This window comes from Garra rufa, chromosome 17, assembly GCF_049309525.1.
Source record: "Garra rufa chromosome 17, GarRuf1.0, whole genome shotgun sequence".
Lineage (NCBI taxonomy): Eukaryota > Metazoa > Chordata > Actinopteri > Cypriniformes > Cyprinidae > Garra > Garra rufa.
The window spans coordinates 11,623,364-11,648,942 of record NC_133377.1 but is presented as its reverse complement, the minus strand read 5'-3'; the positions used below and the strand labels follow the sequence as shown (position 1 = coordinate 11,648,942).

Below are 25,579 nucleotides of genomic sequence, written 5' to 3'. Positions count from 1 at the left end.
ACATAGAAGTTGTTATAACTCAGCCATAAAATGTCCGATCTGCCTCAAACTTCACAGGTTTGGTAAGAGTCCTGGCCTGAAGACACCTAAAGGCCAATATTCAGATATTATCATAGCGCCACCTGTTGGCATCAGGATATATCATATCTTTCACTAACTCAAACATACCAAGGTCAATCTGCACCAAACTTCATATGTTTGATGAAAGTGCCAGCCTGAACACATCTACATGCCAATAATCAGTTATAGGCATAGCGCCACCAGCTGGCAGCAGGGAATTTGGCACATTTAAGTGACTTTGACATATTTCTCATATTTTTACTGTATTAAAAGCATACTACCCTCCATTTGCTGTGTTCCTAAAGCCACCGGTCGGCGGTGAGCCCGTGTGCGAGGGCCCGTTCATCGCTGCTTGCAGCTTTAATTATTATTATTATTATTCTTATCCGGAATGAATCGCATTTTTGAGGGCCTAGACATACCCGAAAACTAACGAAACTTCGCACACACATCAGACCTGGCGAAAATGGACATCTGATATGGGTTGCAGAAGTGGGTGTGGCAAAATGGCTCAATAGCGCCACCTTTACACGTTCCGCGGTGTGCGCATTCAGCTGTGATTATCGTACATGCACAAAAATCGGTACACACATGTAGCATACCAATACCTACAAAAAAGCCTCTTGAGTTAAAATCCGAAACCCAACAGGAAGTCGGTTATTATTAATTTTCTCAGCAAAATTTGTGTCATTTTTGCCATTTTCAGGTGTCGTACTTGAACGAACTCCTCCTAGAGATTTATTCCGATCAACACCAAATTTGGTGAGTCTAATCCAAAGCCCTTTGTGACGTTAAATTGTGAAGATCTAGAGTTTTCATTGGAGGGCGTGTCCGTGGCGGCCTCGCAAATTTCGATGTTTCGCCATGAAAAAGGAAGTTGCTATAACTTAGGCATAAAATGTCCGATCTGTCCCAAACTTCACATGTGTGATAACACTCCTGACCTGAAGACATCTACATGCCCATATTCAGTTATAGTCATAGCGCCACCTGCAGGCAACAGGAAGTGTCATGCTGTACTCTACAACCAACTCCTCCTAGAGATTTATACAGATCAACTCCAAAATCGGTCAGTCTAATATAAAGGCCTTAGCGATGTTAAATTGTGAAGATCTTGAGTTTTCGGTAAAGGGCGTGTCCGTGGCGGCCTGACAAAGTTTGATGTTTTGTCATGGACATAGAAGTTGTTATAACTCAGCCATAAAATGTCCGATTTGCCTCAAACTTCACATATTCGATAAGAGTCCTGGCCTGAACACATCTGAAGGCCAATATTCTATTATAATCACAGCGCCACCTGTTGGCAACAGGAAATGACTTGTATCAAACTCCTCCTAGAGATTTAATGATATCAACATTATATTTGGTCAGTCTGATCTAGAGGCCTCAGAGATGTTAAATTGTGAAGATCTTGAGTCTTCAGTAAAGGGCGTGTCTGTGGCGCCGTGACAAAGTTTGATGTTTCTCCATAGACATAGAAGTTGTTATAACTCAGCCATAAAATGTCCGATCTGACTCAAACTTCACAGGTTTGTTAAGAGTCCTGGCCTGAAGACACCTAAAGGCCAATATTCAGATATTATCATAACGCCACCTGTTGGCAGCAGGATATATCATATCTTTCACTAACTCAAACATACCAAGGTCAATCTGCACCAAACTTCATGTGTTTGATGAAAGTGGTGGCCTGAACACATCTACATGCCAATAATCAGTTATAGGCATAGCGCCACCAGCTGGCAGCGGGAAATTTGGCACATTTAAGTGACTTTGACATATTTCTACTATTTTTACTGTATTAAAAGCATACTGCCCACCGTTTGCTGTTTTCCTAAAGCCACTGGTCGGCAGTGAGCCCGGGTGCGAGGGCCCGTTCATCGCTGCTTGCAGCTTTAATTTCTTATTGTTACTCTGACCGTCCACACCCTTAAAAGCAGAGATGCTGAGTGTTCACATACACTTACAATAAATTATTTTTTAAAAAGAAAGTAGACCTCAATAATAGTGTGCAGTGGCTATGTGTGTCTATTATCACTTGTCTTTGTTTGCGTACACTCAGTGTGGATGATGGTAAGAGAAAGACAGGATTATCTGCCCATCCGACACAGCTGTCTAAACAGCCAGCGGTTTGTGTATGCAAGGGAGTGAAGGGTCCCGTAGTGCGGAGAACCAAACTCCCCAAACACAAAAACAAACAGTAACCGAAAGGTTCTCATGTTTCCCGACACTGACGGGAAGAAAAGCGAAACTTCAGGACGAGGACAATAACTGAATTTAAGCTATTTTCAGTATGAATGGCTGTGCAGTCATCCTGCTATTATTTAATCATTCTGTGGTTTCTTTTTAAAGGTGTGAGTATTAAAATTACTAGGGATGCACCGAAATAAAAATTCTTGGCCGAAGCCGAACAAAATAAATTAAACACTGGGCCAAAGGCCGATTACTGTACACTTTTTTTTTTTTTTTTTTTTTTTTTTTTTTTTAAGTGTTTTCCCCCCATGTATTTTGCCAAATTTTTTCACCATTGCATAAATTAAATAGCCAAAATGTGCTTTTTACAGTTTTGTCTTGCTTTTCAAAAAAAAAAAAAAAAAATGAGTATGGCTGATATTAGGTTCCCCTTAGGAGAGACACTGCAGGCAAAAACACTGGGCTTTTTGGTTTTTGATAGTGTTTTTTCAGACTAGTGGTAAGCAAACATCCAAAAGACACTGTTAAGTGTTTCTTTTATAGCACTTCATCTATTTTGTGTCAATAGATTTCAATTACAATCCATATTTTTAAAGGCTGTTTTCTCAAAATGAGTAACACTAAGCCATAAATCTCCATTTCAGTAGTACTTACACACACCAAACTTTATATTTTTATTCCTGTCTATATCCTGAATCCTGAATTAGCTTGATTTTATACATTTTATTCCCCAAAGTGTTTTGTAAAAATGTATTGTTTTCTGTCTGTTCTAAGTATTTTTTGAATTATGGAGTGACAAAATGAGATACCCAAAATTCCCTTTGTAAAAACATTTGACTCTAATATGTTAAAAAAAATTAATCAAGAATTTTGAAATTTACTTCATCCAGTTTTTAGATTTTTGTGATAGAAATGTATGCAAATTGGCGCATATTTAATTAAATAATAACTAATTTGCATATGTAAACCAAACAAAAAAATTAAATAAAATACAAAACAACTATTTTAAAATATTTATTTAATACTGACATTATAGCCTACCAACAAAGCACAATTTAACTTAAACTTAATAAGTTAGTAAAATAATATTCTTTGGCCATTAAGACTCCCTTCTTGAATCAGGCATGTTTTTTAATGTACATAAATGCAGCCTTGCTGAGCAAAGGAGAATGTTATAATAAATCGTCACCTTAGAATTATATGGTTCTATCTGACATTTTTGTCAAAATTAAGTTACTAACATATTCTGTTTATTATGTTTCTTTTGTTAGCTGTGTTCATTTTGGCCCCTTTTTTAGAAAACATAAATGGTTCTATCTACAGAAGTCTATGGAACGCAAAAACTTTGGAGCTCAATATCTCAAAAGTATTCAGAATGCAGATAGAACCTTATAAATATATTAATAGGGCTGTTGTGATGATTGCGATCATTATTTTTGTCTTACTTTTTTATTTTATTTTACAGAACAACAGTAAAATTACAATGCTAACTTTTATGAAAGTTGACTTTTATTCTGGCAGAAACCCACAAGAAGACCTCAGTACTACTTTTTGGTGACAGCAGCAGATTTATGAATTATTCACATTACGCTGTTTTATCGCTTTGGACTTTGAGCCCTAGCTAGTGAACTTGTGCAGTGCTGTCAGAATAAATACAATTCCTGCGTGTATTAGACAATATAACGTTCTGTAGTTTATTTACTAATGGTTTAAGGCCATTTCATGATTTCAGTCATCATTCAGTAACCAGCAACAACCAGCCCTTTCTCTTGTCATCGAAGACATGTGATGCGATACTAAACAGTCTCTTGCTGTCGGTGCTTGTAATGATTTTTGGGTCTTTCTCTGACAGTTTTAAATGCTTCCACAGTGCAGTGCCGACATGATTGTTGCAATAGTGCGTGCCTCTATTCGATCGCGTCAAGTCATTGTTCTGTATAATTTATTCAGCCTTTTCGCTTATTCGGCCGAACACCGAAAGAGCTTTTTGCTATTTTCGGCTAAATAATTTCGGTTGGTGAACATTCAGCGCATCCCTAAAAATGACCTTACTTAAGTGTTTATATTAAAATGTGTTTACCATTTGATGTCCCTTATAACTAGGGGATTAAACTGAATAAGGTAATGGCAGAATTAAAGTCAGAAAACTAGTGTGAAAGATGAAGGATGTATAAAGGCACTGGAACCAGCCTTGATTTGATTGCTATTTGATGAGTAACTGCTGCCATGATTAATAAAAAAAATTACACAAACTAAAAAAGGTACGGTTAAGTGAATGATTGATTGTCAGTAAAAATAAAAATTTCTTACCTTTTTGGTGGCTTGCCTTCAAAAATGTCTTCATTTGTCGTATTTTCTCTAAAACATTTTTTTTTTCGCCTTGGTGGTAGAAAAGGTGGAGGCTGCTGAGGTTTTTGCAATGTGACGGATTTCCTCTCTCGTCTAGCCTAAACATTTTTATGGAGAACGGGTGGTTTATGGTTTCTCTGTCTACAGATCAGTCAACACGGAGGCTTGAGTCTCCAGTTACCACTTATGTTGAGTAGAGTAAAGCTGTATAAGCAGATGTTGGGAAAGAAGCTATATTTAGTAAAAATTTGGATGTATAATCACATTGAAAATTGCTTTGTAGGAATATATTAGTTAAAATATTTCAAAAGTGAAAGGAAAGATTTAATAAATTAATTAAAAATGAAATTGGATCTAGATTCAAAGCAGTGGTGTGTTCAATCATTTTTACTGATTTTACTTATTTTCTGAAGTTGAGCATTTAATTTTCATTTATGCATTTGGCAGATGCTTTTATCGAAAGGTACTTAAATTGCCTATTTGTCTTGGGATTTTGATGTCAGAGTACAACAGGGGATGGACTTTTTTACTGATGGAAGTGCCACGGATTATGTATTTTGGCCAAAACAGTGAGTTAATAAGTTGATTTTTACCATTTTGAAATCCATTCAGCCGTTCTCCTGTTCTGGCGATATGACTTTTAGCATAGCTTAGCATAGATCATTGAATCTTATTAGACCAATAGCATCACGTTCAAAAATGACCATCGAGTTTCCATATTTGTTGTATGCATTTAAAACTTGACTCTTCTGTAGTTATATCCTGTACTAAGACCGGTGGAAATGCAAAGCTGCGAGTTTCTAGGCTGATAAGATTAGGAACTACACTTCCATTCCGACGTAATAGTCAAGGAAGTTTGCTGCCGTAATATGGCCGAAGCAGGCGGAGTATTATCAGAAATGAGTTCTCAGATAGTTTAGCATTTGCACATTCTGTTGCCAAGATGTGCGCACAGTTGTTCAGTCAAACCTAGCAGTTCAGGTAGAAAATCAAAGTTGTTACAAAATAATCAAGCTGCGAGTTTAGTGCCAAAAGGTTACATAAAACCTTCATCTATGTTTTTCTAAGATCGTCTGCACGTTTCATGGCATTAGCACATGAATAAGTGGGGCAGTGGGTTTATGTGTGAGATTAAACGAAGTAAGCATTACTTTAACTGCAGCCAGACTCAGACAGATGAGCCATGCAGCTCATAATTGTAATCATGTTGTGTTTATGCCTCTTTTATTAATGGTTTCAATTCTTTATTGTCTATGTCATCTTAAATTTTGGGATACATAATTTATTTCTGTTCCTGACTTGCTATTACTTTTGTACTCCCATAGTTTTCCATAAACAAAAGATAATACTATGATTTTTTTTTTTTTACTGCTAAATGCCTTCTCAGCACGGCAGTCGGGAGCCGCAAACCACACTGGAATTTACAGAGCAGTAGTGCTACCGTTTGATCTGCTTTAATGGCACAACTGTAAGTGGCTGGAAATAAGATGCTATCTCACGTCTGATCTAATCTTTTCTCCTCCAGCTTTGTTTCTTTGCTCAGAGATGTGACTTTCATAAATTCCTCTGAGTGTGAAAGATGATTGACGTCTTCATGCTCAATTTAAAGCAGCTGACTGTAAAATTTTGTTTACTAACAGAGTACAGGATTGTTTTCCCCCGCTGGCAAACATGAGACCCTCCCAGACACTAACTCAAGTCAGCACATTTTTGGACGGCACAATTAGTGACTTACCCGTCGAGCCCCACAGAAATGTCTCAATAGCAGTGCAGCAGTGCTCCGATGTTCCAGCTCTATTATTACTCAACCGTATGGAATCTGTACTTGAGAAAGTATTGACAGATTTACTGTGCATTTTTCTATTTTAGCTCATTTATATATAATGATTTCCAAACATTGACCTACATTTTTGCAGTCTTGTTTTCTGACTAATAAAAGTCAATCAATAAAACTTTAACTGAGCACTAGGCAAGCAAGGCAGCAAGCATCAGAACAGCTGAAGCAATGAGCAATTCGAAGCCATTAAGTCAAAATGGTCAAAAAATCTGAAAAACAACCACTAGTAATATGATTTAATGGGTTATCACTTTTTCCAATGGGTTATAAAATCAATGTGGTGTGTTCAGTGTGAGGTGACAATGACACACACACAAAATTTGGTGTCAATATGTCAAAGCTATGTAGAGATAAGTCATTTTGGCATCATGGCTCAAATTTGTTGCATTGCTATACAAAAACGGTTCCATCCATCAACACAATTTATAACTTTTTGTCAGCACTGTCTGAAGATGATCTGACTTGATTTTAGTGAAAATCGGATGAACAGTCATGGAGTTTGAAAAAGTAGGTTTTCAACATAAATCAAAATGGCGGACAGGTAGTTCATCCAGTTATGGCATAATTGATATTGACGTTCTTGGCATTATCCAAGGAATATACAAAGTTTCATTACAACAGGCTAATGTAAACAAAAAAATATTAGCATTTTTTAAATTTCATTATAACTTTGCCCCCAAACTTTTTGAGTACTGTCAGGGCATGGTACCGAAGACACATCTAGAGTTTCGTAGCGATACGCCAAATGGTTTGACTCGGCATGATGCACCAAATCTGAAGAGACCAGTTCTGGCTGAACAATTCAGAAGTTATAAGCAAAAATAGCCATTTTTTTGTACCTCCTGACCACTAGGTGCACCAAAACACTGCAGACAGCCTCAGGTCATGCTTGTTACAACACAAACCAAGTTTGATCTCAATACACCTAACCATTGTGGAGATATAGCCTTGAATCTATTTTTGCACGCTTTTTGTAGAATTCGTTTGCATGTTATTCGAGAATGGTTCATCTAATCAATTTGAGTTCCATAAGTTTTTGCCAGCATGGTCTGAAGATGATCTGAGCCAATTTTGGTGAAAATCAGACAAATGGTCCAGGACAGGTTTGAAAAAGTAGGTTTTACGAACTATTAAAAATAGAAAAAAAATTTAACCTTACGATTTTTAAATGTTGGTGTCCATTTGACTTGAATTCAAAGGAAACGTTTCAGAGGTTATTAACATAAAATGATTGAAATTTTAAACAAGTGGTGGCGCTAGAGGGTTTGAGTTAGAGACTCCAAACTTGCTATGGTTAATGTTGAGGCTGTCCTCTATCCAAATTTCACAACTTTCCTGCAAACAGTTCTATGGGCTGCCACCTTTACTAAAATAACATTTGATTCACACACCTTCAAGCAAAAATGTCATGGTGATACAATTATCCTAATATTAAAATTAAGAGGAAAAACGCTCCTTGTAAGAATGAAGAAGAACCTTTTTATTCCAAAGAGTAATTTGGTATAATGGTTAGTTCTTACAAATTTTTAACAAAACTGCAAATAAAATGTTTTCAGGCCTGGGGCCTGAGTCCTGATTGCTTACAAATGGTTCCCATACACTGAAAAAATATGATTTTTCAAAGCTGTAAAAAAAAAAAACAGATTAATGCAGTGCATTTTAGAAAATAGTATTTTAAATTTGTTTATACATTATTAGTTTTTTAGCGTACTTTTATTTTATTTTTTTAGAAATCAACTGTTGCATTGTATTGCTTAAAGTATTAGTTCACTTCCAGAACAAAAATGTACAGATAATGTACTCACCCCCTTGTCATTTAAGATCTTCATGTCTTTCTTTCTTCAGTCGTAAAGAAATTAAGTTTTTTGAGGAAACTTCAAAATTGAGTTTAAACGCAGCTTCAAAGGGCTCTAAACGATCTCACCCGAGGAAGAAGGGTCTCCTACATCATTGTTTTACCTTTTTTTTTTTTGTAAAGGGCGTTTGATCTTCTTTGTATGTTCACTTTGTGTTCACACTGGGCCGGTACTTCTGCAGCGATGTAGGATGATTTTAAAGTTGGGGAAGAAAACGAGAGTTTTTCGACATACCCTAACTGTCTTGAACCGGATCACACAGACTACGCAGACAAGATGAGTATTTGAGGTTAAAAAGTATAGAAATTGTCAATTTGTTTAGAAAATAACTGATTGTTTTGCTGAATAACCTTCTTCCTTGGCTGGGATCGTTTAGAGCTTTTTGAAGCTGCATTTAAACTGCATTTTGAAAGTTCAGACTTGGGGGCACCATACATATCCATTATATGGACAGAAATCATGAAATGTTTTCCTTTAAAAAACATTATTTCTTTACGACTGAAGAAAGAAAGAAAGACATGAACTACAAATCCTTTAAAACTTTTTAATTTGTACATCAGTTAATTCTGTTTTCTGTCTTTTTGTTCTCTAAGGCCTATGCCAAGTTTGCTGGTGCTCCACTCAAAGTTCACAAAATCACCAACCCATGGAGAAGCCCTACAGGTGAGTTTACCCCTGGAGTGCTTAACCTAAATTCTCCCTAAATCACGTCAGGCTTCACTGGTCATCTGAGACATGAAGCTGTTAAAGTGAGTAACTGCCAAAGACCGAATGACAGCTTGTATGAGGGAGCCTTAGACTGGTCGTTACACCCTCTTTCAGTTTGGGTCAGAGTTCAGCAGGTCAATAGGTCAAGCCTCCACTGACTCTGGAACCCTTTGAGGGAGAGTGTTAGGTTTGAATACAGTTGTACTTAAGGCAGTGTGTTGACTAGTTATCAGATTTTCTCCAGTAAGGTTAAAATGTGAGTTGTTTTCTCCTCCAACAGGTACTCTGCCTGCTCTACAGACCAGAGAAGAAGGAAGCATCTCTCAACCTAGTAAGATCATCATTCATCTCAGGAAACAGGTGAATGACCCCTCTCTCAACCCATAGAGAGAGGCCAACAACACACACACACACACACACACACACACACACACACACACACACACACACACACACACACACACACACACACACACACACACACACACACACACACACACACATACTCACAACAGGTGAAGATTAGACCCTAAAGCTCCTTAGCATCTAAATCAAGATCTGCATCCTCAGAAAACAGGTGAAGGATTTTTCTTGAACCAGTTTATTAGGTTGTGAAAGGGTGTTGAATGATTTAAAGACAGCTGTTCTGAAGCTCTTTTGAAAGGAAATAGTTAATGACATCTGGAGTTAGACCTGGAAACCTGTACCCAGAATACATATGTGACCCTGGACCACAAAACCAGTCTTAAGTCGCTGGGGTATATTTGTAGCAATAGCCAAAAAATACATTGTAAAGGTCAAAATTATTGATTTTTCTTTTATGTCAAAAATCATTAGGAAATTAAGTAAAGATCATGTTACATTAAGATTTTTTGTAAAATTCCTACTGTAAACCTATCAAAATGTAATTTTTGATTAGTAATATGCATTGTTAAGAACTTAATTTGGACAACTTTAAAGATGATTTTCTCAGTATTTTGATTTTTTTGCACCCTCAGATTCCAGATTTTCAAATAGATGTATCTCGGCCAAATACTGTCCTATCCTAACAAACCACACATCAATAGAAAGCTTATTTATTGAGCTTTCATATGATGTATACAACTCAGCTTTGTAAAATTTAACCTTATGACTGGTTTTGTGGTCCAGGGTCACATATATGGGCCATTCTACAGAATTGGTCCAAAGTCAGAGTTGGAAATGTCTTGAAAAAAAGTCTTTTTCCAAAAAAAAAATTGTATGAATGCAAATTGTATAATGTCCAAGGTAAACATTTCTAGTAACTGTGCAGTTAATTCTCATACTGTATTTTCAGAAAGTTTTGGAATATTTGTCCTCTCCCCAAATTTGTCACTACTGAAACACAGTAATAATAATTTAGTTAGAAGGGTTAGATTGACCTATTAAGATTTTGCTTACATCTATATTGTAAAGATACACTCACCGGCCACTTTATTAGGTACACCTGTCCAACTGCTCTTTAACGCAAATTTCTAATCAGCCAATCAAATGGCAGCAACTCAATGCATTTAGGCATGTAGACATGGTCAAGATGATCTGCTGCAGTTCAAACCGAGCATCAGAATGGGGAAGAAAAGTGATTTAAGTGACTGTGAACGTGGCATGGTTGTTGGTGCCAGACGGGCTGGTCTGAGTATTTCAGAAACTGCTGATCTACTGGGATTTTCACGCACAACCATCTCTAGGGTTTACAGAGAATGGTACGAAAAAGAGAAAATATCTAGTGAGCGGCAGTTCTGTGGGCGCAAATGCCTTGTTGATGCCAGAGGTCAGAGGAGAATGGCCAGACTGGTTCGAGCTGATAGAAAGGCAACAGTAACTCAAATAACCACTCGTTACAACCGAGGTATGCAGAAGAGCATCTCTGAACGCACGACACATCAAACCTTGAGGCGGATGGGCTACAGCAGCAGAAGACCACACCGGGTGCTAAGAACAGGAAACTGAGGCTACAATTCGCACAGGCTCACCAAAATTGGACAATAGAAGTTTGGAAAAACGTTGCCTGGTCTGATGAGTCTCGATTTCTGCTGCGACATTCGGATGGTAGGGTCAGAATTTGGCGTCAACAACATGAAAGCATGGATCCATCCTGCCTTGTATCAACGGTTCAGGCCAGTGGTGGTGGTGAAATGGTGTGGGGGATATTTTCTTGGCACACTTTGGACCCATTAGTACCAATTGAGCATCGTGTCAACGCCACAGCCTACCTGAGTATTGTTGCTGACCATGTCCATCCCTTTATGACCACAGTGTACCAATCTTCTGATGGCTACTTCAAGCAGGATAACGCGCCATGTCATAAAGCGCGAATCATCTCAGAGTGGTTTCTTGAACATGACAGTGAGTTCACTGTATTTAAATGGCCTCCACACTCACCAGATCTCAATCCAATAGAGCACCTTTGGGATGTGGTGGAATGGGAGATTCGCATCATGGATGTGCAGCTGACAAATCTGCAGTAACTGCGTGATGCTATCATGTCAATATGGACCAAAATCTCAGAGGAATATGTCCAGTACCTTGTTGAATCTATGCCACGAAGGATTAAGGCAGTTCTGAAGGCAAAAAGGGGTTCAACCCAGTACTTTTAAGGTGTACCTAATAAAGTGGCCGGTGAATATATATATATATATATATATATATATTTGCTATTTTATAAAAACATTTTTAGAGGTAAATCCATAACAAATACATTTTTAACAATATTTCAAGTGTAGTTTATGAAATTTGTTGCATTTTGAAACCAGTTTTTCTTTGTAAAATGCAAAAGTTGATCATACTGATTTCAAAGTTAAGGATTGATTAGTTTGAATATATATTGAACCAAAAACTATCATAACATTTTTGTTGATAATTCAGTATACTTTATTTTTGACAAAACACCCTGTGTTTCAGTAATGACTGCGCTTTTTCGGTAGTGACACTACCAAAACATACTAAAATACCAAAAACTGCATAAAAAAATGCATAACTGTACTAAAATTGTGTTTATTTCCCCCACATATGAGGATTATTTGTTTCCTTTTGTCACTACCAAAACATGTCATCATTGTTTCGGTAGTGACAAAAGGGAACAAATAATCCTCATATTTGGGGATTTGTATGGGATAATACCCCCCCCCCCTTAACATTCCTTAAGTGACATTCCTTAAGTTACACACAGATTTTTCTGACTTTTGAACATTTACCTCAAAATGATGAGACCTATCTACTCACACCTTGTAGCTATGAGAGGGGGACACAGAAATATTTCCTGATCATAAATGTAGGGGTGTGGTTAAAATCAATCTCGGCCAATGGACTAAAACATAGACTGTTTTGGTAGTGATATGAAAAATGCAGGACACGTTTTTTTACATACATATATATATACAGGGGTTGGACAATGAAACTGAAACACTGGCCAATTTTGTGTTGGAGGGTTCATGGACAAATTTGATCAGCCTGGTGGCCAATCTTCATTGATTGCACATTCCACCAGTCAGAGCAGAGTGTGAAGGTTTAATTAGCAGAGTAATAGCACAGTTTAGCTTAAAAATATTGCAATGCACACAACATTATGGGTGACACATCAGAATTCAAGAGAGGACAAATTGTTGGTGTTCGTCTCGCTGGTGCATCTGTGACCAAGACAGCAAGTCTTTGTGATGTTTCAAGAGCCACGGTATCCAGGGTAATGTCAGCATACAACAAAGAAGGATGAACCACATCCAACAGGAGTAACTGTGGACGCAAGAGGAAGCTGTCTGAGAGGGATGTCCGGGTGTTAACCCGGATTGTGTCCAAAAAACATAAAACCACAGCTGCCCAACTCACTGCACAATTAAATGTGCACCTCAGCTCTCCTGTTTCCACCAAAACTGTTCGTCGTGAGCTCCACAGGGTCAATATACATGGCCGGGCTGCTATAGCCAAACCTTTGGTCACTCGTGCCAATGCCAAACGTCGGTTTCAATGGTGCCAGCAGCAAAAATCTTGGACGGTGGACAATGTGAAACATGTATTGTTTTCTGATGAGTCCACCTTCACTGTCTTTCCCACATCTGGGAGAGTTACGGTGTGGAGAAGCCCCAAAGAAGCGTACCACCCAGACTGTTGCATGCCCAGAGTGAAGCATGGGGGTGGATCAGTGATGGTTTGGGCTGCAATATCATGGCATTCTCTAGGCCCAATACTTGTGATAGATGGGCGCGTCACTGCCAAGGACTACCAAACTATTCTGGAGGACCATGCCTTATGGATGATAATGCACCAATACACACAGCAAGACTGGTGACAGAGTGGTTTAATGAACATGAAAGTGAAGTTGAACATCTCCCATGGCCTGCACAGTCACCAGATCTAAATATTATTGAGCCACTTTGGGGTGTTTTGGAGGAGCGAGTCAGGAAACGTTTTCCTCCACCAGCATCACGTAGTGACCTGGCCACTATTCTGCAAGAGGAATGGTTAAAAATCCCTCTGGCCACTGTTCAGGACTTGTATCTGTCATTCCCAAGACGAATTAAATTTGTATTGGCCGCAAAAGGAGGCCCTACACCATACTAATAAATTATTGTGATCTAAAACCAGGCGTTTCAGTTTCATTGTCCAACCCCTGTATATATATTCTTTTTAATAATTTATAAAGAAAATATAAAAAAAAAAAAAAAATATATATATATATATATATATTGAAAGTATATATTAAGCTTACTTATATTTGAAATATTATTGTGGGTTTCAATAGATAATAGAAGGATCTTAATAAACATCTAAGATTTTAATACTTAAATGCTTTTTAAGCTTTTTTTTTTTTGTGGGACATCAGCTTCGGTAAAATGACCCATATCCAGACATAAATTCTCTTGCAGTATTTATTTATTTATTTATTTATTTTTCTGTTTATTTTGGAATTACAATCTTAAAAATAAAGGTGCTTCATGATGCTATAGAATAACCTTTTTTGTCTAAATGGTTCCATAAAGAACCTTTAACATCTGGAGAACCTTTCTGTTTCACAAAAGGTTAATTGTGGCGAAAGAAGGTTCTTTACATTATAAAAAGGTAAGAAACAATTGGTTCTTCAAAGAAACTTTGACTGAATGGTTCTTTGTAGAACCAAAAATTCTTCTATGGCATCGCTTGAAAAACCTTTTAAAGCACCTTTATTTTTAAGAGTGTATGTCATGGTGATTGAGCGTAACAAACCTACTGTTCCAAAATTTGGGGTACGAATTTTTGTTTAAGAAATTAATAGTTCATCAATGATGCATTTAACTGATCAAAAGTGGCAGTAAAGAAATTAATAGTATTAAATTATACAATACTACTGTATTTTTGATCAAAAATATCCAGCTTTGGTGCACATAAAATACTTACAAAAACATTTGTGCACATCCCGAAAGGTAGTGTATTTTTAACTGGCTAATTGTTGCTCATTCTGAGTGCATGTGGAGAGAAAATGTTAGCATAATGACAGTACAGAACACATTTGTATACTAATAAGTGTAATTCAAAAGATGGAAATCCTCCCAGAGATCTCAGTAAAATGATTATTGAAAAATCTTACTTGAAAGCCACATTTTTTTTTAATGTGAGCCCTGGATATAAAACATGAATTCAAAGGTAAGTCAGGTTATGTCAATTTTGTATTATTTTAGAAAGGAAATAATTCAGACCATTCTTTATTGGTGACATTGTTGGTGATGTTAGTTGTCGTAGCTGTAAGGAGAGCGGTTTCTCAATAACAGCTTCTGGTTTGTCTTTTAAAGGCAGTGGGTATGGCATGACCTTTTATAGCTTGTTAGTTGTAAACTTAGAGTGTGCACAGCATGACTGAGTTACTACCATGAAAGACATGGAAATTGACTAATTTTATTGTTTAAAACCTTCCTTGTTTTATCCATTTAGTCCTTGAGAGGATTTTTGGCTTTGTATTAGACATCCAGAAATGTCTAAACACATCATGGCCAGTTACATTCATTGCTAACATTTACATTAACAACTGCTGTCATACTGCAGCTGCTGCTTTGATTCTTATTCGCTGCTTTCTAGACGAACAGCACAGTACAATTCAGTGCAAATGTGTTGAGTGCTTTTGACAATTAATGTTAAAAACTCTCTTGTATTTCAGAAGTACAACGCAGACTATGACCTATCAGCAAAGGAGGGTGCAGATACGCTTGCCTTTGTCTCTCTACTGGAGGAGAAACTGCTACCTGCACTGGTGAGGACAAAACTATTGGGACAAATCTCTTAAATAATGAATTCAGGCATTTCAGACTTATTGTCACAGGTATATAAAATTGAGCACCTAGCCGTGCATCTGTATTTACAAACATTTGTGAAAAAATGGGTCATTCTGGGGTGTGTTTTCCATGCAACAATGTAACTCTCTGAACTACCATAGTACAGTGCCTTACTGTAGAAACTAACTAGCTAGTAACAACTGTTTCCTGAATGTGTTGTTTGAACCACATTGGAAGTGTTGGGGGAAGTTACTTTTAAAAGTAATGCATTACAATGTTGCGGTACTCCATAAAAAGGAAAGGAAAGGAAAGGAGGTGACGTGAAGCCAAGTATGGTGACCCATACTAGGAATTTGTGCTCTGCATTTAACCCATCCAAGTGCAACAGTAGTGAACACACACACGCACCGTGAACACACACCCGGAGCAGTGGGCATCCATTGCTGCGGCGCCCGGGGAGCAGTTGGGGGTTCGGTGCCTTGCTCAAGGGACTCACCTCAGTCGTGGTATTTCACTCTCCCCACCTACAATCCCTGCCTGACCTGAGACTCGAACCCCAAACCTTTGGGTTACAAGTCTGACTCTCTAACCCTTAGGCCACGGCTGGCCCCTAAAAAAGTAACTAACTGCGTTTCTTAGTTAGTAAATCGCGTTGCAAGATTAATTTTTATACTGTCCTCCAGTACATTTTGCATCTGAAAGGGAAAATCCTACAAATGCATGTTCAATAAAGTCAGGCCCACAAATAACTGTGTCTACGCTCTTTCAGCACAAATTTTTCACGGTGCGTCTTTAGTAAATCATAACAGTACTATTTTAAGTACTATTTATGCTACTTATTTACTTTTTATGGAAAGTAATGCGTTACATTATGTTTGCATTACTGTTGCTTTACTTTTTAAATCTGGGCAGGGCTTGCTTGTTTGTTTTTAATATAAAAAGTTACATTTTTAGCAAATGTAAAAGCCTTTTCACACCAAAAAGTGAAAGAAATGAGCCTAAGGCTGAAGGAAAAGTAAATTCACATCTGTACAGTAAAACTGTAGGAGAAGGAAGTTCAACACACTTGAGCAATGAGAAAAATTGAGCACAGATGTAGGGCTGCAACAACTAATCGATAAAATCGAATATTATTGATAATGAAATTCGCCGACAACGATTCTCATTATCGATTAATCAGGTCCGCCCACAGTGCACGTACAACTTCAGAGGATCTCCTCAATTTACAGCACAGAATGACGCATTTCTATTGACAAAATGCATCTAAAAATGCATCTAGATTTGTTTGCATCCTCAGCATAAAGTAGTCTGATTATGTTACTCACGTTACTTGTAATGCATTACCCCCAACACTGGATAAGATGCCACCTTTGCAATAAGTCCATTTTGATCCCTGCTAGATATTCTGTAGTCAGCTGTAAATGGTATTATTGGAAAGTGGAAGTGTGGAGCTTCATGAAATGGTATTCCATGTTCGAACAGCTGTGTGCAAGCTCCACATCACAGAGTACAATGCCAAACATTGGATAGATTGGAATAAAACATGCAGATACAAGACTCTGGAGCAGAGGAAACCTGTTCTGTGGAGTGATGAATCACGATTTTCTGTTTGGCTGTTTTATGCAATAGATAGCAAGAGAATGTTACTGGCCTGATTGCATTGTGCCAGCTGTAAAGTTTGGTGGTGGAGAGATGATGGCATGAGGCTGTTTTTAAGGGGTTGGACTAGAGTGCGGATCGGGCTGCATTTTTCTGTCCGAGCCCGGCCCGCGTCCGACAGAGCAGTAACCGAACCCGACCCGAGCCCGACAAGCGTTAAGATATTTATGTCCGAGCCCGATCCCAGCCCGACACAGTTAAAATCTCTTTTTTTTTTCTCATACTAATGACACATGCACTTTTTTTGTGTGGAAAGCCCGCTTTTATTAAGCAACTGTAGGAAAGCGTCAACAGATGAGAGCATCAGTGCACACCGGGCAAAAAGCGCCGTTATAACACAGGCGTACTATCGCGCTGATGTGACCGAGCCCGACCCGAACCCGAGCATCCTTTCTAAATATCTGTCCGAACCCGGCCCGGCCCGTCGGGTTCCGTCGAGTACCGTCGGGCTCGGCTCGGGTATCCATCCTCTAGGTTGGACTAGGCCCCTCCCAACTTGCTTTCAACTTTGTGGGAATAGTTCAGAGAAGGCCTTTTCTTATTCCCGCTTGACTGGGCCCCAGTGTACAAAGCCAGGTCCATAAAGACATGGTTGGATAAGTTTGATGTGGAAGAACTTCACTGGCCCGCACAGAACCCTGACCTCAAGCCCATCAAACACTTATGAGATGAACTGGAACGGAGTTTGTGAGCCAGGACTTCTCGTCCAACATCAGTGCCTGACCTCACAAATGCTCCACTAGATGAACGAGCAAAAATGACCTCAGAAACGCTCAAATCTAATGGCTGCAAAGGGTGAACCAAATCCATAGTTTGTTATTAAAGTCCCTGTTGGTGTAAGAGTCGGGTGTCCCAATTCTTTTGTCTATATAGTGTTCTTACAGCTCATTGCAAAACTTTTTCTCCTTGTTTTGAGCTATGCATAATGACACAGTTGAAATACTCATGTTTGATCTTTCACTGTCCCCCTGAGGACATCTGTCATGTTTTCTGATGTGCCGTGCAGCCTGTTTTCCTCTTTAAAACTGTAAAACAGAGACATTAGTAGAACTTAAGTGGAGTTCTGAGAAACGACATATGTTTCTGAACCCTTCTTTCTGTGTAGATCTACACACTTTGGATAGACTCTAAAAACTATGTGGATGTTACACGGTGCTGGTATGCAGAAAACATCTCCTTCCCTCTGAACTTCCTGCTACCCAACCGCATACATGGCCAGCAGCTGGAGAAGTTGAGGCTCGTGAGGGAAGACCCAGTCCTGGAGCCTGGTGAACAGCTGGAGAAAGAGGTGAGCGGGGAAGAAGAACTGAACATTTTAGTTCATTCAAAACTAGTTTGCCCAACTAGTTAAAGTCCCCATGAAATCAATGTTGTTTTAGCTTTTAGTATAAATATGTTAGCCTTAAAAGGATAATTCACCCAAAAATGAAAATTTTATGTTCATCTGCTTACCCCCAGGACATCCAAGATGTAGGTGACTTTGTTTCCTCAGCAGAACACAAAGATTTTTTCAACTCAAACCGTTGAAGTCTGTTAGTCATATAATGGCAGTCAATGGGCATCAAAAAAAAACATGCAAAGACAAATCTAAATTACACCCTGCGGCTCGTGATGATACAATGATGTCCTAAGACAGGAAACAATTGTGTTTTTGCGAGAAACTGAACAGTATGTATATAATTTTTTACTTTTGATACACAGCAATGTCCAACTGTCCTGAGCACGTGCTCAGCATCCGGTTCGTTACATGTGTATGCGCTCTGGTGTAGTATACACAAACGCCGGAAGGGGAAATCGGTGAAAAGTCAACAGTCCCAGATGAGTTTGCACAAGCAAACGTAATAGTTTAGCTTTAAATTGGTTTGAACAATCAGAATAATCACAAGTAATTACCATTTTGAATAGCCGCTATACAATCTCTGTGCACTGTGTAAACAATGAGTGTTGTATAGACGTGACAGATCGCTTCCAGCAATTGCGTATACTACGCCAGAGCGCGTACACATGTAACATGCCTGATGCTGAGCACGCGGTCAGGACAGTTGTTGGACATTGCTGTTTATCAAAGGTAAAAAATTATATTAATACTGTTCTGTTTCTCGCAAAAAATTATAATTTCATGTCTTAGGACATCTATATATCATTACAAGCTGCAGGGTTTAATTTGGATTTGTCTGTGCATGTTTTTTTTTTACTTTCAAAGGTTTGGTTCCCATCCACTCGAAAATCTTTTTCTGTGTTCTGCTGAAGAAACAAAGTCACCTACATCTTGGATGCCCTGGGGGAAAGCATATAAACATAAATTTTTCATATTTGGGTGAACTATCCCTTTAATGAGTGGTTCATTGTGAATCATTCATTCAAATGATTTGTTCAAAACAACTGATTAATTTAGAAAAGAAGCAAGCGACTGTGTTTATGAATTGATAATTGAATCATTAACTCAAATGATTCGTTCAAAAACACATTAATTCAGGAACAAAAAGTTGTGAAACTAACTAATGTTCTGCTCTGGCTTTGTTAGGAACTGTTTTGTTGATTAAAAAACAGTACAACTCACTCAATATTAAAGGGATGGTTCACTTAAAATTTTAAATTCTGTCATTAATTATCCACCCTCGTGTCATTTCAAACCTGTGAGACCTTTGTTCATTTTCAGAACACAAATGAAGATATTTTTGATGAAGTCCGAGAGCATAGACAGCAACACAACTGACATGTTCTAGGTCCAAAAAGGTAGTGACGACATTGTTAAGATAGTCCATGTGACATCAATGGTTTAACCGTAATGTTATGAAGCTACAATAATTCTTCATGTGTGCAAAGCAAACAAAAACAACTTTATTCAACAATTTATTCTCTTCCATGTCAGTCTTCGACACATCTTCACAAGAGTAAAAATATCTTAATAGAATGAGGGTCTTACGGGTTTGGAACAACATGAGGGTGAGTAAGTAATGACAACATTTTCATTTTTGGGTAAACTACCCATTTACTTCTTGTTTGTTGAACTTCTGTATTACCGTCAACAATAAATATCGCACATCTCTACTTTAGGTGATTGTTTTTATAAAGTATAACAGTAAAGTAGATTTTTAGCTGAAAAAAAAGCAAATACAGGCAAGACTAAATGAATACCTGTGGCTCCTGAAAATACATTGAGGTCTTACGAATCAATTGGTCTGTGCAAGAAACTGAGCATTACTTACAATATTATTACCTGTAGTCCATGGCTGTAATTCAAACCTATAACCAATTTCCAGTTTGAGCAATGTTTTAGTTTACTGTAAATATTCTAAAATGCTTTCACTGCTTAACAAGGCTGTATAATGAAGGTTTACTGTATGCTAACGTAAAAGCTAATCCAAAATTATGTCATCAGAAGATTATTATTAACATATCTTATTATGTCAACATAAGCTGTTACATTAAAACCATGAGAACGCATTAGAGGGCCGTTTCTATATGTAAACTTTGTTTTTGACAGTCTGTTGGTGGTCTACATTTGTTTCAAAGACACTCCTGAATTATTCTGCTAGATCTCCATCATATGTTTACACAACATGGAAGGAATTGGGTCAGATGACCGATTGCCATAGCAACATGTCTTTGTGTTATCACTGCTTTGGTGGGTTTAGAGGAAAGCTATGGAAGAGACGATTTTGAACGAAGACAGATATACATGTCCTTTTAACAAATACTGCCAGTAGTTATGATATGGAAAATCAAATGTAATCTTTGTGTTTGTGTTTGTGTTTCTGCTTTGTAGCTTTATTGTGATGCGTTTGAATGTATGACCCTCCTATCGCAGAGACTGGGGTCACAGAAGTTCTTCTTCGGAGACTCGTAAGCAACACCAGTTGTGTGTCATTGCATAGTTTGTGTGTGTGTTTGTATTGAGATAATGTGCATCTGTGACCTTGATGTTTCATGTGCTTGCAGTCCCTCATCGCTGGATGCGTATGTGTTTGCACACCTGGCTCCTCTGCTGAAGATCAAACTGCCAAATGGAAAGCTCCAGCAGCACCTCAACTCTCTTAACAACCTGCAGCAGTACTGCACCAACATCCTAGCACTCTACTTTCCTTCTGACGCACGAGGTGCATATTAACGCCTTACACCATGTTAAAAACATCTTGCTCTAGAATGTTTAGTAGTAGTCAAGCAAGTAGCAAGCTGGAGCTGAACTCTGCAGGACACCGGCCTTCCAGGACCAAGTTTGGGTCCCCTGGTTTAAAATAATAGCAGTAGTAGTAAAAATAATTAAGTAATAGTATAAATATTATTAATATAGCACAAATAGTAATACCGAAACAATTGCAACAATTTAATTTGTGGTTAGTTTTATTAATAATAATAATAATAATAACAACAACAACATTAATAATAATAATAATAATAATAATAATAATAATACTTTAATGTTTTATTAAATTATATTAAATTGTTAGTAGTAGTGGTAGTAGCACTAGTAGTAAATATTATAAATAATATCACCTTAATTTAATGTTTAATTTCTTTTCCTTTTTCTTCTTCTTCTAAATAGTAGTAGTAGTAGTAGTAGTAGTAGTAAAAGTAGTAGTAGTAGTAATAATAATAATAATAATAATAATAATAATCATGAGTAGTAGTAGTATAAATATAATACAAGTAGTAATACAAAAAAAATACAGCAACAACAATTTAATTTATTATGATTAGTTTTAATAATAATAATTGTAATATAATTATTAGTAGTGGTAGTAATATGAATATTGTGAATATAATATAAATTTTAAAAAATAATCTTAATTTAAGGTTTTAATAATAATGCTTTATTTTTATAAAAAATATTTTATCAAGTTTTAATAAATGAAATAAATTATAATATAGTGGTGGAGCACTGTTAGTAAATATAAGTAATATTACCTTAATTAATAATAATTAATAAAGTATAAATAAAAATACATTAAATCTTAATTTAATGTTTTAACAATAATAATAATAATAATAATAATAAATAATATCATTATTATTAGTTGTAATAAAATATTATGAATATAGTATAAATAAAAATACAGAAAACGAATTTAATGTAATTATAATAACAATAATAATAGTAGTATGATTTAATATGGAAGATTATTATTTTTTTTAATTATATAGTTTAATATAGAAGATAATTTTTTTTAAAATTCTAAAAGCTAAAACTATTTAAATGAAGGTCATTATTTAGTATTTTTATTATGTTCGCTAAATTTACTACTACTACTATTAATAATAATAATTATTATTATTATTGTTATAATTACTGTCACATGTTTGTTCTGTTGTGTTCCTGTCTGAGTTAGTTCCTCATTTGTTCCCATGGTTTTTGATTAATTGCTACACACCTGTTTCAGTTCTCCCTAATTAACCTTCTAGTATTTAAGTCCTGCGTTATCCCCATTTCCTGGGTCTGCTATTAGATGTTCCCATGTGTGTGATTCTCCTTGCTCTCCTGTATTTTCGTTGTGGATTATATTAAAAGACTGCATTGGAATATTCTTGCTTCGTGCTCTTCCCTTAAGCCACACAACCCGTGACAGAATAGCAGACCAAACAACAGTTTATTTGCGGCGTTTTTTCTTCCTTTTGTTTTGGTTTGTTTCTTTTTTTTCTTCCCTCTCCCGGAATGGATCTGCCAGCAGTCCAACTCCTCTGCCTGAAGCAACAGGACCGTTCGCTGGAGGACCACACAAGGGACTTTTTAGATCTGGCGTGTCTTACACACTTCCCGGATCGCTCGCTCAGTGTTTTCTATCACGCCAGCCTGAGCGAGCCGTGTAAGGCACGCCTACCAGCGAACGGTCCCAGGGAGGATTTCGCCGCCTTCGTGGAGTGGGCGCTGGAGAGTAATGGACTGTATTTCTCCGTCTGTCCTGTTCAGGAAGACTTCTCCAGCCCCACTCCCGATCCAGAGCCCAGCCAGTTATCATCACCCTGCAGCACGGAGCACCAGCCAGAGCCCGCCGCAGCCGCAGCGCCACGATCTGCCACTCTTAAAGCGACAGAGGACATCGCGACTGACCAGGTGTGTGAGCCGGCTAGCATCACCGAGGGAGTTCTCGTGGAGATCGAGGGCTTAGAGGGAAGCCCCGCCCATACTCCTAATCCTGAGGGTGAGCTGCAGCTGAGCTATGGATATTATCATAAAGAACTTTTGGAAATATTTGAAGTGGATCTTATAGACTGGTTTGGGGAGATATTATCCAGCTCTCCTGTGTCTCCGCTGGTTCCGTCCAGCTCTCCTGTGTCTCCGCTGGTCCCGTCCAGCTCTCCTGTGTCTCCGCTGGTTCCGTCCAGCTCTCCTGTGTCTCCGCTGGTCCCGTCCAGCTCTCCTGTGTCTCCGCTGGTTCCGCCCAGCCGTCCTGAGTCCCCGCTGGTTCCGCCCAGCCGTCCAGAATCTCCGCCAGTCACATCCAGTCTTCCAGAGTTTCCGAAAGCTCCATCCAGCCGTCCAGAATCTCCGCCAGTCAAGTCCAGTCTTCCAGACCCTCCGCTGGTCCCGTCCAGCCGTCCAGAGTCTCTGAAGTTCCCACCCAGCCTCCCTCTCCCGCCTCCACTCAAACCAGCCAGTTCCTCAGCCCTGTCTCTGCTAGTGCCTGTCTGTCCCTCAGCTCACCCTCAGGCTGCGCCATCTAGGATTGTGGATCCATCTCGGGACTTCCAGGCTCCAGCTCCGCCTAGGCGGGTCGATCCCCAGTCTCTACCTCCAGCCTCCGAGTCCTGGACTCCACCTCGGTCCTCCGACCCTTCGGCTCCGCCTTGGCTCCTGGCTCCCTCATCTCCACCATGGCCCGTCATCCCACCAGCTCCACCGGGCTCCCTCGTCTCTCCGGCTCCGCCTTGGTCAGTCGTCGACCATCCGCCGCCTCGGGACTCCATTCCTCCGGCTTCGCCTTGTCACTCTGTCCCTCCGGCTCTGTCAGGCTCCTCCTTCCCTCCAGCTCCGCCTTTGTCCTCTGTCGCTCCGGCTCTGCTGCGGTCTTCCGGATCCACATCTCCGCCTCATTCGCCTGAGCCATCAGCTCCGCCTTGGCCCTCTGGACCCTCTGTGTCACCCTGGCTCTCCGTCTGCTCGGCTCCACCTGGGTCACCTCTGCCAGTAGCTCCGTCTCCATCGCTCGTCCCCAGGGTGTCATCTGCCATCTCTCCACCATGGCTCCTCCCTCCTTCGACTCCGCCCTGGGGCCTCGTCCTGGCTGGTCTCTGGACTACCATCTGGCTCCTCCTGCTTCTGGCTCCTCCCTGGCTCCTTCCTCCATCTACTCCACCCTGGCCTCCTGAACTTTACTCCTTTCCCATTGCCTGCCCTTCGCCTGCCCCACGCCCGCCTCCTGAACCCCCACCCTCCCTCCTCTGTTGGACTCTTTGTCGGCGCGAGGACGCGCCTTTCCGGGAGGGGGCGAAATGTCACATGTTTGTTCTGTTGTGTTCCTGTCTGAGTTAGTTCCTCATTTGTTCCCATGGTTTTTGATTAATTGCTACACACCTGTTTCAGTTCTCCCTAATTAACCTTCTAGTATTTAAGTCCTGCGTTATCCCCATTTCCTGGGTCTGCTATTAGATGTTCCCATGTGTGTGATTCTCCTTGCTCTCCTGTATTTTCGTTGTGGATTATATTAAAAGACTGCATTGGAATATTCTTGCTTCGTGCTCTTCCCTTAAGCCACACAACCCGTGACAATTACATTACTACTGTTGTTATTTTAAACTAACCATAATAAGAAGAATTATTTTTTATTATTTTATTGTTAATTTTTTTATATTTTTATTATTAGTAGCAGTAGTAATAAATATTATGAATATAAAATAAATAATACAAAATTCAATGCAAATACTTACATTAATAATGCATAAATAAGTTTATTATTATTATTAATATTATTATTATTATTATTATCAACAATATTGATCATTTCATTTAATATGATTGTTAATGATAAGTAAACTAAATGAACAAATTATATAATATTTGTTCAATAATATAATATTTGGTATAATGGGAATGCAAAGAAACCTGGGTTCCTTATATTCTGTTGACTTTTTAGTCCACTTAAAGGGGTTTGAGCTTGGCTCATTTAAAGTGGACTCAACTAACCTTAAACCTTTTCACTGGAACTAACCAAATGAAAATTTACTTTTGCTTTTTCAGAGGCACCAAGTCGCAAGATTCCTGTTCAGCCAGAGAGTAGCGACTTCGACAACGAGCCTCACAAGCGGCGAAACCAGATTCTCTCTGTTCTGTTCGCTGTGGGAGCTATGCTGGGCTACGCCATCCTCACCGGGATCGTTTCCATCAAGCGCGAACGGCCACAGCTGAAGAGCTCCAGCCACGATGATGGAGATGAAGACGATGAGGACTAAATAAAGAAAGAAACATGAGATGGGAGCCACAAGGGACAATAAGCGCACATTATCGCTCACCTGCCATTCAGAGTGAAGCTGCACATACTATTACCTCAGTTCTTTATAATCTCCCATCATGCATGTGTGTGCTCGCTTGATGTAGCCTCAAGTGAGCTCATATTGGTGCTTTTAACTTGTTAATGTAATTGTTATTACAATAGCTGTGATCTGTAATTTTGTCAGGTCTCGCACAGGCATTTCAACTTGATTTTCAGGTGATTAAAAGATGTCACACA

At 38.7% G+C, this 25,579-nt stretch overlaps 1 protein-coding gene across 1 annotated transcript in view; it reads left to right on the top strand.

Moving 5' to 3' along the window:
• mtx1b (metaxin 1b) overlaps positions 1–25,579 on the top strand; it is a 50,402-nt gene extending 24,823 nt beyond the window's left edge. The window contains exons 2-8 of the mRNA XM_073821860.1: positions 8,886–8,955; positions 9,281–9,360; positions 15,140–15,232; positions 18,019–18,201; positions 20,683–20,759; positions 20,856–21,013; positions 25,090–25,579. Of these exons, the coding sequence (XP_073677961.1) occupies positions 8,886–8,955; positions 9,281–9,360; positions 15,140–15,232; positions 18,019–18,201; positions 20,683–20,759; positions 20,856–21,013; positions 25,090–25,301 (873 nt within the window). The 3' untranslated portion in view covers positions 25,302–25,579. The remainder of the gene's footprint in view (positions 1–8,885; positions 8,956–9,280; positions 9,361–15,139; positions 15,233–18,018; positions 18,202–20,682; positions 20,760–20,855; positions 21,014–25,089) is intronic.